This window comes from Rana temporaria, chromosome 10, assembly GCF_905171775.1.
Source record: "Rana temporaria chromosome 10, aRanTem1.1, whole genome shotgun sequence".
NCBI lineage: Eukaryota > Metazoa > Chordata > Amphibia > Anura > Ranidae > Rana > Rana temporaria.
Window position 1 is genome coordinate 116,829,503 of NC_053498.1, and position 16,803 is coordinate 116,846,305.

Here is a 16,803-nt window from a genome sequence, read left to right on the forward strand (position 1 = left end):
ATCAAGTAAATGGCTTTTGGCTGCGCAGCACTCATTTACAAGGTTAGCTAGAACATCTATTTTATAGGTTTGCATCTTACAATAAATGAAATTACCCATTTTCTTGTGGTTGAGAGTCAGGAGAAGTAGTGTCATCTGCTGGAGTCTCGGCGCTCCGTGTCAAATCCACAGCATGGCTTCTTGCAGCAGATTTAGCGTGAGCGAACTCCAGCACATATCGCAGCATATCAGGCAGAGGACAACGGCTGGTGCCGGAGCCATACTTCAGGTATCTGTCCGATAGAGAGACACATGTTACAAATTCTATAAAACAACGTTATTCTTTTACATACTCAAATTTCTAACAGGTAGAACCTAATTGACAAGTAATGTTACACAGGAGACAACTATTCTGCAGTAAATGCAAAACCTGCACAAATGTTATTTTTAGTTCTGGGTGGATGGTGGTAGGGTAAAGAACCCCCCCCTGTGTTCTTATGTCTGTCTGAGTCCAGCAAAGAGGTCGCTCAGGCAGAGGACCTGAAATCACCGTAGATGGAGCACATCATAGCAAAGGAGTCTTACTTTTAGTGCCGTGTTCTCCCCACCTAAATTCACTTAAAGTGCTTGTGAAGGCAGAAGGTTTTTGATCTTAAACGCATTCTATGCATTAAAGGGGCTGTAAAGGTACAATTTTTTTCCTAAATAGCTTCCTTTACCTTACTGCAGAGGTCTCCAAACTGCGGCCCGAGGGCCAGATGTGGCCCTTTGCTAGCCTTTATCTGGCCCTTGGGGCACAATTCCTCCCACTGACATGAGGCACTAATCCTCCCATTGACACCAACAATGGGGCACTATATTATCCACCGATACCAATGATGGGATACTACTCCTACTAATAGGGGGAATACGCCTCTTCCTATTCACCACCAACCCTGAGGCCATATATGTTTTCACTGATGCCAGGCCCGTGACTTTTTCTTCCCTTGCTAGCCCCAATCTGGCCATCCTAAAGTCGGAAGGGCAATAAAGTGGCCCTTTGTTTGTAAAGTTTGGAGACCCCTGCCTTAGTGCATAACTCCTTCACATACCTCATCCTTCCATTTTGCTTTTAAATGTCCTTATTTCTTCTGAGAAATCATCACTTCCTGTTCTTCCGTCTGTAACTCCACACAGTAATGCAAGGCCCCTGGTGTGGAGTGTCGTGGAAGTGAGGATTTCTCAGAAGAAATAAGGACATTTAAAAGCAAAATGGAAGGATGAGGTAAGTGAAGGAGGACTGCACTAAGGTAAAGGAAGCTATTTAGGAGAAAAATAAAAATTGTATCTTTACAACCCCTTTAAGATCAAAAGCCTTCTGTGTACAGCAGCCCCCCTAATACTTACCTGAGCCCCATCTAGATCAATCAATGTTGCAGAAGAGACTCGGCTGTCCAGGAATCCCCTTCGTCATTGGCTGAAAAAGCAGCGCAGCACCATTGGCTCCCACTGCTGTTAATCAAAGTCAATAAGCCAACGAGGAGAGAAAGGGGGTGGGGCCAGGACGCGGCTCTGTCTCTAAATGAACACCTGGAGCTGCAGCTCAGCTCAGGTGCCCCCATAGCAAATTGCTTGCTGGGGGGGGCACTCAACGGGAGGGGAAGGCCAGGAGCACAGAAGAGGGACCCGAGAAGAGGAAGATCTTGGCTCCTCTGTTCAAAACCACTGCACAGAGCAGGCAAGTTAACAGGTTTATTTTTTTTAACAAAAAAACAAAAAGATTTCTGTATAATTTTAAAGTGATACTATACATTGTCCCTTCTATTTCTGTATGTGGAAGACGGCACTATAATTATTTAAAAATAATAATAATAATAATATCGTAGTACCTTTTTACTATGTGATATACAGCTGTCACATAACCCAGCTCTTTCCCAGCCTGTGTACAAAAACGAAAGCAGGAAGAGCTGCTGGTCACATGTTTATAAAAAAGTGTATAGTTTTATTTGGCTTCCTTGTTTACGGAAAAAAATCAAATGCTTCATATATATATGTAGTGGTTTTTGAGAATATCTGATCAGAAGGGCTGTCATGCATTGACGTGTGCATAATATATTCCGATATCTGTAAATTGTACATTTTGCTCATATGGCAAAAAAATATTCCTTTAAAAATATATAAAATTAAAAAACAGCATTTGAAGGACAGAGTAAACATAATTAACAGCAATAAATGATTTTAAATTGGCATCCAAATATATATCAAATCATTATTTTTTGTGAAAAAATGGTGCGGGTGGATTTCTGCCAGTCACACCCCTTCAGCCTGTGTCAGAGAACAAGAGGGAGGTAAAACCAACATTAATCCACAAGTAATATCCACCCCCATAGTGGTTAGTGGGCATGGAGGAGGGGGGAGGGAGTGGGCAGTCATTTACCGCTGTGTATAGTCACATGGGCTGCTCAGATGTGATGGGGAGGAAATGCTGAGCATTTCCTCCTCATCACATCTGAGCAGCCCATGTGAGCATACAAACACACACGTGGGCATATACACAGTAGCAAATGACAGCCTCCTCCCTAGGATATTACATGTAGATTAATGGTGACTTCACCTCCCTCTTATTCCAAGACACAGGCTGAAGGGGGTGCGAGACAACCTGTGAGTGGCAGAAATCTGCCCACACCATGCCATTTCCAAAAATAATAAAGCTTTGATTTCAAACATACGTCTAAGGCAATTTAAAACAGTCTGATATTATTTATTTTTACTCTGCATTTCAAAAGGCTGCTTTTTTCTTTTTTTCACATGTTACCAGTAGCAGAGGACTAGAAGCGCCTCCTGCTTATGTTTCCCTGCAGACAGGCTGGGAAAGATCTGGGTCATGTGACAGCTGTATATCACATAGGAAAAAAGGTACTTCGATTTTTTTTTTGTATCAAATTACAGTGCAAGCGTTTAGTATCACTTTAACCAATGTCTTCCTTCACTTTTTACAAAGTGGCTAAGGGCCAGATTCACATACTTTTGCGGCCGTGTAACGTAACCCGTTTACGTTACACCGCCGCAAGTTTTCAGTTTTAGTGCCCGATCCACAAAGCACTTACCTGGAAACTTTCGGTGGTGTATCGTAAATACGTCCGGCGCAAGGCGGGCCAATTCAAATGGGCGTTTGCCATTTAAATTAGGCGCGCTCCCGCGCCGGACCTACTGCGCATGCTCCGTTTCAAAATTCCTGCCGTGCTTTGCGCGAAGTGACGTCATTTTTTCGAACGGCGACGTGCGTAGCGTACTTCCGTATTCCCGGACGTCTTACGCAAAAGACGTTAAATTTCAAATTTCGACGCGGGAACGACGGCCATACTTTAAACAGCAATACGTTTGCTGAGTAAAGTTAGGGCAGGTCAAACGACGACTAACTTTGCGACGGGAAACTAGACTAGCAGCGACGTAGCGAACGCTAAAATCCGTCGTGAATCGCCGTAACTCCTAATTTGCATACCCGACGCTGGTTTACGACGCGAACTCCCCCCAGCGGCGGCCGCGGTACTGCATCCTAAGATCCGACAGTGTAAAACAATTACACCTGTCGGATCTTAGGGCTATCTATGCGTAACTGATTCTATGACTCAGTCGCATAGTTAGAAACAGAGATACGACGGCGTATCAGGAGATACGCCGTCGTATCTCTTTTGTGAATCTGGCCCTAAATTACTGGAAATCAGCTTTAGGGATTATAGGTATTTACAATTATATAAATATTTTTTTAAATATAGGTTTGGAGTTACCATTTAAAAATTGACTTTTAGGTTAGAAATGCCCATCACACCCTCGGGCACTGTACCACAGAGAATTCAACAGACTCTACTACCTGTGTGTAGTGGATACTCCACATCCCCGTCTTTGACCTGCTCTACCGAAGGATTAGGAGCCCCAGAAATAGTAAATACTTCACAAGCCCTGAACAGCCACATCACAGATCTCAGATCACAGATCTCTACTACACTTTTTTTGTTTTTTTCAGTGCAGAACATAGATGGGGTGCAGTAATGTTCTTTTAAACACTTCTGCATTACCCATGAGATCTTTAAAAGACAAAACCTTTTAGTGGGCTCTTTAACAGTGTTTAGCGCAGGAAATAGTTATTAACCTTGCTTTACCTTTCCAGTTTCTGATGGAGGTAGTCGATGTGCCTGTTCAGTTTCCTGACATCCCTCCGCTTCTTCCTAATGAGCTCTTTGTTTCTGTACAGGTACCTGTAAATAAAGACTCAATTACTTCACATCCCCAGACACTCCGTGTGAACTCAATGAAAAGAACTACCATCTTACCTTACATAGTAACAGAAAAAAATATATATATGACATATTGGAGGAATATTACATTTCAACTCAATATAAGAAATAAGTGAACCTGTATGTAAGCACATTACAGTAGATCTGTGGCCCGGGAGCCAGATGTGGCCCTTTGCTTGATTTTATCCGGCCCTTGGGGTGCATAATTCCTCCCAGTGATGGGGGCAGAATTCCTCCCAGTGATGGGGGCAGAATACCTCCCAGTGATGGGGGCAGAATACCTCCCAGTGATGGGGGCAGAATTCCTACCAGTGATGGGGGCAGAATTCCTACCAGTGATGGGGGCAGAATTCCTACCAGTGATGGGGGCAGAATTCCTACCAGTGATGGGGGCAGAATTCCTACCAGTGATGGGGGCAGAATTCCTACCAGTGATGGGGGCAGAATTCCTACCAGTGATGGGGGCAGAATTCCTACCAGTGATGGGGGCAGAATTCCTACCAGTGATGGGGGCAGAATTCCTACCAGTGATGGGGGCAGAATTTCTGCCAATGACAGCAATGATGGGGGATTTTGTACTGCTGATAGCCACAGTCCGGCCCCAGTGATGGGGGCAGAATTCCTACCAGTGATGGGGGCAGAATTCCTACCAGTTCCATCAGCGATGCCTGCCAGCACCCACCACTGGTGCCAAAATCACCACCACCTATCAGTGCCCATAAAAGGCTGCCCAGCAGTGCCACCTATCAGTGCTGTATATTAGTGCCAACTCATCAGCACACATTATTGAAGAAGACTTTTTTTTACAAAATTTTGTAACAAAATAATTTTATTTTTTTAAGTTTTGGTCTTTTTTCATATGTTTAGAAAATAAACTCACTGAATAAATACCACTAAAAGAAAATTCTATCGGTCTCAAACATTTTTTATTTGGGTACAGCATTGCATGACTGCGCAATTGTCTTTCAAAATGCGACAGCGCTAAAAGCTGAAAATTAGCCTGGGCAGGAAGGGGGTGAAAGTGCCCAGTCTTGAAGTGGTTAAAGCATCAATTTGGGTAACAAATTCCAACCAACTGAAAGCTTTTGAAGAAGGAAATTGGAATCCGATCTTTGGATGATGTCTATTTTTCTATTCTGCATCAAAAGAGCAAAATAAAAAATCATGTAGCCCGCTTTGGATGGTAAGACAGCTACTCCCAAAAATGTTAAATAGTAGTCAAGTTGCAATATTTTTCACTACACGTCATATTAGATATGCTTTACCTGTCCATATAAATAATCTCGGGGAATTCAAGTTTATTATGGATCTTTTCTGGTTGACCCAAAGATTGGTTATATTCAAACCGAGAAAGTTCAAAGGTTAGCACCGGGGGAAGCTTTGTAAACCAACGCTGAAAAGAGAAAAAAAAAATAGAAACTCAAAAGAAATTGAAAATATACAGAGAAAATAAAAACGTAAGATTGCTCACTAACAATGCAGCGTGTTACCCAATGATCTTGAAGCAGAACGGAAAAAAAAATTCTTGCGTATGGCTGATAGAACAAGACAATACTAACCTCTTGCCTGTACTGCACGGCTTGCCCAGTCTGAGAGAGCTCAAGATCTTTCTCCAACATTGCTGCCTCCAGGCACTCGTTTAGGTTGTTGAAGCCGTTCACCTGCAAGGGGTATTGCCCAAAGGTCTCAATATTGGAGAATGCTTTATCTGTTATATAAAAAGAAAAAAATACATTGTTGATGTAACAAATTTGCAGCTGTTCACATATACACAGTTGCCCAATGTTCTAAAGTGAAACTGCATTCGCAAAACATTTCCATTCAAATATAAAGCCAAAACTTGACACTTGTTTTTAGTTTTAGATAGAATAGGAAAAAGTGTTAAAACCCCAAGTAAGTTATATTTTGCTGCCCACGTCTTGCTGGGGTGATGCCCTGCATGCCTTGAAAGTAACCGTTTGCGGATGAAAAAGGGACATACATTGTTCCCTATGTGATTGCGGATGTTTTGCAGACGGAAGAAAACCCTATTTTTTCTTCCGTCTGCGGATCGGATGAACACGGACACACGGTCCGTGTTCATCCGATCCCCCCATAGGGGAGAGCGGAGAAAAGACAGGGCGGTCCCTGCACAGTGTGCGGGTACCACCCCGTCAGCCGACGGCTCAGCGGGGATATACGGAGGATCCCCGCTGAGCTTACGGACACACGGAGGCGGATCATTACTGATCCGCCCCGTGTGAAAAGGCCCTAAAAAAGTATGGCCAAAGTTTATTTGGTCATACTTCTATTCAGGGTCACAGGAGGGCACATACTCTTCTGTGCCCCAGAATCAGCCACTCCAGACTCTGGAAACACCCCGACAATGTCAGGATCCATCTAGATGCCCCGATCTGCAGCTGGCTCAGGTTCTCAGAAGTGCGCTAAGCTAGTTACTCTCCCACCGCCTTCCCCAGCCCAACGCTCCAGTGAGCACTGGAGGGGCAGAGCAGAGAGTGGTGACTGGCAGTCACCGCTCTCTACCAATTGAAGGCCGCAAACTAAGTGATCATGTGATCGCCGATGGCTCAGTTCTGAGTCTTAGAAGGGACGGGGGACTGATGCTGCAGCAGGGAGGTATGTGTGCATCTCTTTTCATATACATTTTTGGGTTTAGCTCCATTTTTAGCCTAGGTTCAAATTGATGCAGTGTGTGATTCACGGTTCGCACCACAATCGCACTCCCTTCATGCAAATTGCTGCAGGTGTCAATGTTAACGACACCTCAAAAATGGTTCACAAAAAGCAGTGCAATTGCCAGAATCGGATCACATGGGTGCAAAAACAAATGCAATCCGGTTCCAGTGTGGCAAAAAAGGATACATGCACCTTTTTTGTGCTGATGCAGTGCGATTTGAGGCATACAAAATGAATGGGCTCAAACTGCACTGCAAAGAATTGCATGCAATTTGAACAGAAATACGGTGCAATTCCTGCCTGAATTACATGCGAACCAAGCCCTCCCATCCTTCTCAGCCAAGAAAGCTGCATCCTTAGCCTATGTTTGATGTGTAACTGCCATGATGCTGCACATGTGAACATTTATGATACCAGCCATTTGATGGTTTGACAGTTTGGTTTGAGGGCACAAGCAAATATGACAGTTCGTAAACCTGGCATGCCGGGAATGTAATTTTTTTTTAAACCATTAAAAGGATTGGTTTAGTCCTGCTTTAAAGCAGAGCTTTACCCAAAAGTGGAACTTTCGCTCATTTGTCTGCTCCCCCCTCTGGTGCCACATTTGGGGGGGGGGGGGGGGGGCAGATACCCGACAGGTATCCTGTCCCCACTTCCGGGAGTCCGGGCCGCTTGGGAATTACGTTAGCAGCTTGGCTCCCTCCTCCACCAGGCCAGTAGGAGATTGCAGTGGTGCCTCACGCATGTGCAGTAGGGATCCGGCTTGAAGCCATAATGCTACACTACCGGGTTCTCTTATCGCAATGTCTGCGGCAGCACCTGACAGCTGTTGGAAAAAAAGTTTAAAGTAGAACTATGGTCAAACCCCTCCCATTTTAGATGGAGCAAGGAAGGGTTATAGCATCCATCAGATTTTTATTTTTTTAACATCTTTGTCCTGTTGAAGAGATTTCCCTTCACTTCCTGTCCCAAAGCCAAACAGGAAGTGAGAGCAAATCCCTGCAAATTAAAGTAATTTCCTGGGGACCATCAGGTCACCAGAACTAGTGTCCCTATTGGAAAATTTCCCCTCCATTACTTTTCTGGGAACAACCCAATTTGGGATTTTCTTTTATATTTCAATGATAAACAGGACAAATAGAGCGGGTGAATCTCTCTAATGGGGGCACAGACAGCGATAAAAGCTGCCAGGGGCTCTAATCTATCCAAAACTAAGGAAAAAAAAAAAGCTTTGCCTTTAGTTATACTTTAACCAACATGAATAGAATCTGGCCGTTAGTAGCATCCTGCCCCTCACAGTATTATTCGGTTTGTACAAACCCCTGCAACTGTGACATTTGATAAGCAATACTTTTCACCTCTAAAAAGGATAAGATCACCTTTTACCAAAAATTATAGATGCATACCGTATATACTCGAGTATAAGCCAAGTTTTTCAGCACATTTTTTTGTGCTGAAAATGCCCCCCTTGGCTTATATTCGAGTCACCTTTTTGTGCCTGATCTCCCGGATTTGGGGACCTGGCACACATGTAGCCCCACTCTTCCTCTATAAGTGTGCAAAGTTTGTTGTCTGGGGGGGACCTACGGCTGGGGAGCACTGATTTTTCAAAGCCGGGCACCTCGTCCATAGACTCCCATGTTAAACGTCAGTCTATTCGTGGGCACAGTGAGGAATTGGCATTGGAACAGTGAGGCATGCAGATGGACACCCGTGATGGCGAACCTTGGCACCCCAGATGTTTTGGAACTGCATTTCCCATGATGCTCAACTACACTGCAGAGTACATGAGCATCATGGGAAATGTCGTTCTAAAACATCTGGGGTGTCAAGGTTCGCCATCACTGCCCTAGGCTTATACTCGAGTCAATACGTTTTTCCATTTTTTTGTGGTAAAATTAGGTGCCTCGGCTTATATTCGTGTCGGCTTATACTCGAGTATATACGGTATATATTTTGGAGGATTTAAAAAAAAAAAAAAAAACACACACATTCTTTTATTATTTTTTAATCAGGAACCTGCAAAGTATTGCACCTACGATCAGCAGATGGAGGGGGTGTGAATGGACTATGCACACTTGTAGTCCGTCATCCCATAATATCAGACAGACAGACGGGACTTGTAGTTTTCTCATTCACAGATTCCTATGAATGAATGATGCGGCTGTGCAGGTGCAAATGGGAGGAGAACAACCCCACTCCCTTTCCTGAAACAATTAAGGATGTGGGCAGCTATTACTTTGTCAAAATTTAAGAACTGCCTGAACCTGCCAAAATATTTTTTCTCTTGTGTCAGGCAATGTATGAATATAACACGTATGGTAAAAATGTAATAAGAATGTCCACTGTATTTATTCTCACACTGCCCAATTACTGTGAGCAATATGGAGAACATACCTTCCAGATATCCCTCATTAAGAAATGTACCATAGAACAGCTGCACCATTGGGTTTTCAGTCTTATCTCTTGAACACCTAAAAGTACAAAATCCAATATATAAAAAAACTGATTTATAAATGTTATTTTTATTTCTCAGTGTCACATTTCCAATTACTTTGTGATAAGTGGAAAAAAAAAAAAAAAAAAAGAAGGATCTAGGTCCTAGTAATAAAATTGAAATAAAAATCAGAGAAGTGCAAATCTGACTAATAAATAGTACACGCGGTCACGCTGCGATATTTGCTTCTGGGCAGAGTTTACAGTGTTACTAAACCCACAACAGTAAAATCAGTGTGTATATGCAGTAAAGCGTGCTTGTTACACTCACTGTGGAACCCAAGGGGTTAATCCTCTGCATTGTGTAAAAAGGCCGTTTAATCCCATCTTCTCTGATCATCTCCTCCTTCCACCGTCCCCTAATAATTTCCTGATAACACAGTCTAATGGAGTCACTCTGCACATGCTCAGTTTGGTGTGTATTGCAGAGGGTTTATTTTCTTGGGAGAGTGCATGTGATCAGCACAGGGCCAATCAGCACTTTCCAGACAGAGGGTCAGGGGTCCTGTAGCCTCATAGGACAATCATGGGAGAATGAAAACTCCTCCTACAAGCTTTAACCAGGCACTGATAGAAGTCACAAGACTGCTCTAACTGCTAATGATAAAAAGTATTTAGCAGTTTATATTTACTAAAATAATTGCATTTCCATGTTCTGTGTACTGTGGGAGACCAGATATAATGAATGCAGGGTCTTGGGTTTAGTAACACTTTAAGGCCCACTTTAACCGGTTCCCGACCGACTCCTGTACATTTATGTCGGCAGAATGGCACGGCTGGGTAAAGTGACGTATATATACACCCACACCCCCCCTCGGCTGTTAACTCTTTCATACACCATTGCAAACCCAGGAGAAGCACAATGTCCACAAAAAGATTATTTTAACCACTTAAGGACCGCCTCCTGCACATATACGTCGGCTGAATGGCACAGCTGGGCAAAAGCACGTACCTATACGTCCTCTTTAAGTGCCCAGTCGGGGGTTGCGGGCGCGCGCCCGGGTCCAAAGCTCCGTGACCGTGGGACCCGATCGCCGCTGGAGTCCCGCGATCGGTCCCTGGAGCTAAAGAACGAGGAGAGCTGTGTGTAAACACAGCTTCCCCGTTCTTCACTGTGGCACGGTCATTGATCGTGTGTTCCCTGATATAGGGAAACACGATCAATGATGTCACATGTCCAGCCCCACCACCCTACAGTTAAAAACATATGAGGTCACACTTAACCACTAGGGGGCGCTGAAGGGGTTAACTCCCAAACTGCGATTGTCATTTTCACAGTAAACAATGCATTTTTATAGCATTTTTTGCTGTGAAAATGACAATGGTCCCAAAAATTTCTCAATTGTCCGATGTGTCCGCCATGTCGCGGTCACGAAAAAAAATTAAAAAAAACACGCTGATCGCCGCCATTATTTGTAAAAAAAATAATAATAAAAATGCAATAAAACTATCCCCTATTTTGTAAACACTATTTTGCGCAAACCAATCGATAAACGCTTATTGCGATTTTTTGTTACCAAAAATAGGTAGAATACGTATCGGCCTAAACTGAGGAAATTTTTTTTTTTTTAATATATATTTTGGGGGGATATTTATTATAGCAAAAAGGAAAAAATATTCTATTTTTTTTAAAATTTTTGCTCCATTTTTGTTTATAGCGCAAAAAATATAAACTGCAGAGGTGATCAGATACCACCAAAAGAAAGCTCTATTTGTGGGGAAAAAAGGACGCCAATTTTGTTTGGGAGCCACGTCGCACGACCGCGCAATTGTCAGTTAAAGCGACGCAGTGCCGAATCACAAAAACTGGCTGGGTCCTTTACCTGCATTTTGGTCCGGGTCTTAAGTGGTTAATAACCTTCTGTGGTCATCCACTCGTGGCAGCTGATAGGAATTATAAAACAAATTTCAATTATGACATATAAAAAAAAAAAAAACTTACTCTCTGCAGACAGCCAGTTGGAAAGCGTCCTCCAGCCAATCCAGCAGCTTGTGTGTAAACTCACAGACATCTTGCTAGCGAGCAGAAATGCAGAATTAGTGTCAGGAACATTAAAAGCTGTGGCATTAGAACACTCAACTAAATGCATTCATTTATTTTTCCATCAAGAACAACTGTGAAGTCAAAAGTATTTTTTTTTTTTTTTCTTTTTTTTTGACAATAGAGAGAAAAAAAAAAAAAAAAAAGTATTTATTGTCATGTGACACAGATCTCCCAACAACTGCTGACTCAGTTCTCATAGGACGGTAGGAGAAAACAGATGTCCCAAGGCAGCCTGGAATAACACCATTGACCTCACATGCCTGAGTACACAATTCTACTGTGAAAGCAGTTTGAGTAACATTGCATTACCAAAGGAAGAAGAAAAAACCTAGGGAAATTCCAAGTACTTTCCAAGTGCCGTCAGTAGACCCAATGAGATGTCAGTGTTTAGTTCTGGTGTGGTATGAACAGTCCATATCATCAGGGCTAGAGCTACCGCAAAGTATACAGCTGGGTTTCACATGAACCAATCAGGGACCAATCACGGCAACTTTCTGCATAGTTTACCTTTTACCACTAAAGACATTGTTGTGAAGGAGGGGCGGGAGGATGAACAAGGTCATTAAAGTGATACTTTAATCATACTGTCATAATGAAGTTGAAGTTAATTTACTTAAAGTGGTTGTATATCCGCAGGAAAAAAACAAACAACCAACCTTAAGGCAAAGGCATAATGAGCTAGTATGCAACGCATATAAGCTCATTATGAAATGCTTACCTTGGAACGAGGCATGAACAGTATCCAATCCCGGTTCACGCCAAGGGAGCTGACATTTTTCCCCTCGGCGTGTCTTCCGGGTTCGCAGCTCCGGCGCTGTGAGTGGCTGGAGCTGCGATGACGTCACTTTTTCTGGGTAATGTCCGGCAGACGCATGCGCCGCCGTCAGCGGCTGCATGCAAAGTGAATATCTCCTAAGCCGTACAGGTTTAGGAGATATTCATGTTACCTACAAGTAAGCCTTATTATAGGCTTACCCAGGGGCAGGCTGACCATTCGGGCTCTTGGGCACTGCCGAGAGCCCAATCCCACTAGGGCCCCCCCATCAGGGTTGCCAGCCTCAGTAAAACCTGGGACAGTATGTAAAAATCTGTATTTTTTTTTTTACATGTCCCTGATATGTACCCAAATATCCCAAGATTATAGCTGCCCCGCCTCTCCAGTACCTTTTCAGTGTGTGTATTCTGTGTTTATGCATACTGTATGTGTGTGTGTGTGTATACATGTGTGTATACATGTGTGTGTATATGTGTGTATACATGTGTGTGTATATGTGTGTATATGTGTGTATATGTGTGTATATGTGTATATATGTGTATATATGTGTATATATGTGTATATATGTGTGTGGCCCCATAATCTATTGCCCGGAGGCCCCATAATCTCCTATTGCCCGGGACCCCATGAGTTGTCAGTCTGCCCCTTGGCTTACCTGTAGGTAAAAATCAATAATTAGGGTATACAACCACTTTAATAACCTGAAGAGTGAAAAATCTGGTGCAGATGTGAATGGTAGACGATCAGCTTCTAACTTCAGCTTGTTCAATTAACCTTTAGCAAAAAAAAAAAAAACTTGCAAACGGATTGGTTTTTTATGCAGAGCTGCAACAGAGTTTGCGCTCTCCAGTTTTAGTAAATCGACCCCAATGTGTACTGGAAAAGAAACTGCAATCCGAGAATCTAAAGCAAAAACTGACTATTCTTTACCTGTTGTGCTTCTTCAGACAGAAAAGCATCTTTCAACAGTTCAACAGCAGCAGAAGGATCAACAAACTTTCTGTTGGATCCAACCATAAGAGAAAACAAGCACTGAAGTTCTTGCATAAAAGCAATGTTCCTCTTCTCCTGAAAAACATACAACATTCAATCTAAGGGTTAGACATGACCAACAATAGTCAATACAGAAAAAACAAACCCAGGAGCCCCATTCTACATACTTTTTAATGTCTGCGTGCAAAAATCTAATAGTGGCCATACATACAACAATCTAATCCAGGGGTGCCCAACCTTTTGAAGAGCGAGGGCCATGTGGTAACCAGTCAAGGGCCACAATGGGCGGATGACAGGTCACGGCTACGCTAAAGGCCCTCCGATCCACCAGACGAAAGGGGACGAACTCCCTTCTGTTTTTCGGATTGGAGGTAGGTAGGCGTAAATAGACATCTGTTGCTCTATAGAGGTGAATTGAGGGTCCCATTTGGTTGGGCTGAACGTGTGAAAAGGGCCTAAGACTGCTTTCACACTGATGTTCTGTGGTTTGCCAAGACCACGGGTGCAGCGTAGTGCACCTGTGTCTATCCTGCGGGTTAGCCAAACTTTGTCAGAAAAAGCCGGCACTGTACAGGAAGCATCAGCTTATGGGGCTCTGCTCCGCAGCCGCTTTCTTCCTCTACTACCAGCTTCATGCACAACACTGATGCTTTGGTATGGCGGGTGGGCAACCTGCGATCTGGGCTTGCCAACCCACCATTCCAGAGCAGAAGGTCGCGGGCCACGTCAGAGGGCTCCACAGGCCACATGTGGCCCCCGGACCACTGGTTGATGCAATCGAACATTTCTTCACGGAATCGTGACTGCAAGTATCATAGCAGATGTGGTGGGACTGCGTTGGATGGCTATTCCAGCGCAGTCCCATTGCAGGACAAGGCAAAATGCCTTACCTCCTTATGCGTCATCAATTGATTTTGAACAAAGGGGACCAATTTTCATTGAAAGGATTCTGCCTTGTAATTATCACATCTTGCACTGTCATTTTTTTTTTTTTTTCAATTATTAAAAGAAAAAGGGAGAAAGGATTCTGAATGGTCTATATTAGGCATGTTCAAAGTCTGGCCCGCAGGCCAAATAGCGGCTCGCGTTCAGTTTTCGGACGGCCCGCCTGATCATTTTGACATTATGTCTTTTGTGGCCCCCAACGAATCCCCAAGCGCCGGGGGCCACAAAAGAAATACATGCTGGCTGCCTTGGGAGTAAGGATGAGCTCCAGCGTGTTCGCATAGTACATGTGCAGAGCCCGCCAGGAAGTCTGCACGGCTCTGCGCTAATCACAGCCAGGGAGACATTTCCCGATGCTCGGTTGCAGAGATCGGGAAAGGTCTCCCTGGCTGTGATTAGCGCAGAGCCGTGCAGACTTCCTGGCGGGCTCTGCACGTGTACTATGAGAACACACTGGAGCTCATCCTAACTTGGGAGGAGGCGGGACGAGCGCTGTGCATACAGGCGTACTTCCTGTTTACACGGCAACCTGTGTAAAAGGAAATCCCGTATCCTGTGCTGCCATTGGACGACTGTTCTGTCCATCACAGGTGGCGGGACTTTCGATCAAAGAGGCCGCCGATAAAACAGGAAATTCTACTGTATGTCTGTCGGCGCTTGTCCCGCTTCCTCCCCGTCTCCTCCAATGCTGCAGATGAATGACTCAAGCTGCAATGGTGAGTCTGCATTCAGGGCAATGAGGGGGCTGCATTCAGGGCACTTGTGAGGCTGTATTGATGAGCAGTGACCCTTATTTTGATTCACAGTTCTTTATTTAAAATTTAAGATTTTTTAAGGTGCGCGTTACACGCCGATAAATACAGTATATCCAAATAACGCGCCTGAGCTCATCTCTTCACCCCACACAGAGAATTCTTGTTGGGCAGTGTATTAGAGCTCGAACTAACACACTTAGAATTTTAATGGTTCACAGAATGTCAGGCAAAATGGTCGTCCCTCACACATGTTCACTTCATCAAATCTGGCCCTCTTTGAAAAAAGTTTGGACACCCCTGACTTAAATAGATCATAGAAAAGTAGATCGATCAATAAATGTATGGTGCTTTGAATGACCTTTTTATGCGATTCTGGTTATTTAACTACTTGCCGACCAGCCGCCGTACACGGCGGCTCTCTACGCGGCCACTAGGGGCGCATGCCCCCCGCTCGTCCCTGACTCCCCTGCACGTGCCCGCGATCGGCGCCGGGCACCCGCGATTGCTCGTTACAGAGCGAGGACCGGGAGCTGTGTGTGTAAACACACAGCTCCCGGTCCTGTCAGGGGAGAAATGCCTGACCGTCTGTTCATACAATGTATGAACAGCGATCAGTCATTACCCCTAGTGAGGCCACCCCCCCTACAGTTAGAACACACTTAACCCCTTCCCCGCCCCCTATTGTTAACCCCTTCCCTGCCAGTGGCATTTTTATAGTAATCAATGCATTTTTATAGCACTGATCGCTATAAAAATGCCAATGGTCCCAAAAATGTGCCAAAAGTGTCCGAAGGGTCCGCCATAATGTCGCAGTACAAAAAAAAAAAAAAAAAAAAAAAGGCTGATCGCCGCCATTACTAGTAAAAAAACAAAATAATAAAAATGCCATAAAACTACCCCCTATTTTGTAAACGCTATAACTTTTGCGCAAACCAATCAATAAACGTTTATTGCGGATTTTTTTTAATGAAAAAAAAATGAATACGTATCGGCTTTAACTGAGGAAAACTATTTTTTTTAATATATTTTTGGGGGATATTTATTATAGCAAAAAGTAAAAAATATGATTTTTTTTCAAAATTGTCGCTCTATTTTTGTTTATAGTGCAAAAACGAAAAACCGCAGAGGTGATCAAATACCACCAAAAGAAAGCTCTATTTGTGGGGAAAAAAGGACAATTGTCAGTGAAAACGACGCAGTGCCGAATCGCAGAAAGTGCTCGTCTTTGACCAGCAATATGGTCCGGGGGTTAAGTGGTTAAAACAGCTTATTTTAATAATGTGGGTAGATTTAGCCTCATCGGTGTACCCCATAGACTAAATGAGCGTTTATGCTTTCACAATGCGAAGTGGCCCCACTGCAAGGGCTGCTTTTGTCACATTTCTGAGGATCAGCTTTTACCATTTAGATGTAGTGTTCTGACAGCAGGATCAGCCTACTAATGGAAAAGAAATAGTAAACTTCTACCTCTTCCTAAATACAAAACTGTCTTTCTATGGTTTATAATAAAACGCACAAGTCAAGTACTTACACTTCTGCTCTGACATCTCTCCAGCATGCTTTGGGAAATACTGTAACTATGGACCAATCTTCGGAACTCTGGCAGGTGGAAGAGCGACTGAAAGGAATAGAAAAAAAGGTAATTGTGATAAAAAAGGGAAGAACAACCAAGGATTGAAATATCCCTTTTCTCATTTCACATCTACTTTCTTCAGATTCAGCAAAGGAAAGAAACATGAGTGGGGATGATAATTACCAACTCAGCAAATGACTGGCCAGCAGATGATACAGCAAGAGAATGGGAAATTTAAAGCTGAACTTCATGCAAAACAGCCAAATACACAGTATATAGTACAAGGAAACAGT

The 16,803-nt window shown here is 43.6% G+C and overlaps 1 protein-coding gene across 5 annotated transcripts in view; it reads right to left on the bottom strand.

Moving 5' to 3' along the window:
- Positions 1 to 16,803, bottom strand: part of USP28 (ubiquitin specific peptidase 28) — a 116,948-nt gene that overhangs the window by 60,788 nt on the left and 39,357 nt on the right. For all 5 annotated transcript variants that reach the window (XM_040326029.1, XM_040326030.1, XM_040326027.1 and 2 more), the window contains exons 6-13: positions 16,469 to 16,555; positions 13,175 to 13,312; positions 11,368 to 11,441; positions 9,327 to 9,403; positions 5,813 to 5,961; positions 5,519 to 5,646; positions 4,119 to 4,214; positions 96 to 272 (exon numbers count right to left, since the gene is read on the bottom strand). In XM_040326029.1, coding sequence (XP_040181963.1) covers positions 96 to 272; positions 4,119 to 4,214; positions 5,519 to 5,646; positions 5,813 to 5,961; positions 9,327 to 9,403; positions 11,368 to 11,441; positions 13,175 to 13,312; positions 16,469 to 16,555 — 926 coding nt within the window. The remainder of the gene's footprint in view (positions 1 to 95; positions 273 to 4,118; positions 4,215 to 5,518; positions 5,647 to 5,812; positions 5,962 to 9,326; positions 9,404 to 11,367; positions 11,442 to 13,174; positions 13,313 to 16,468; positions 16,556 to 16,803) is intronic.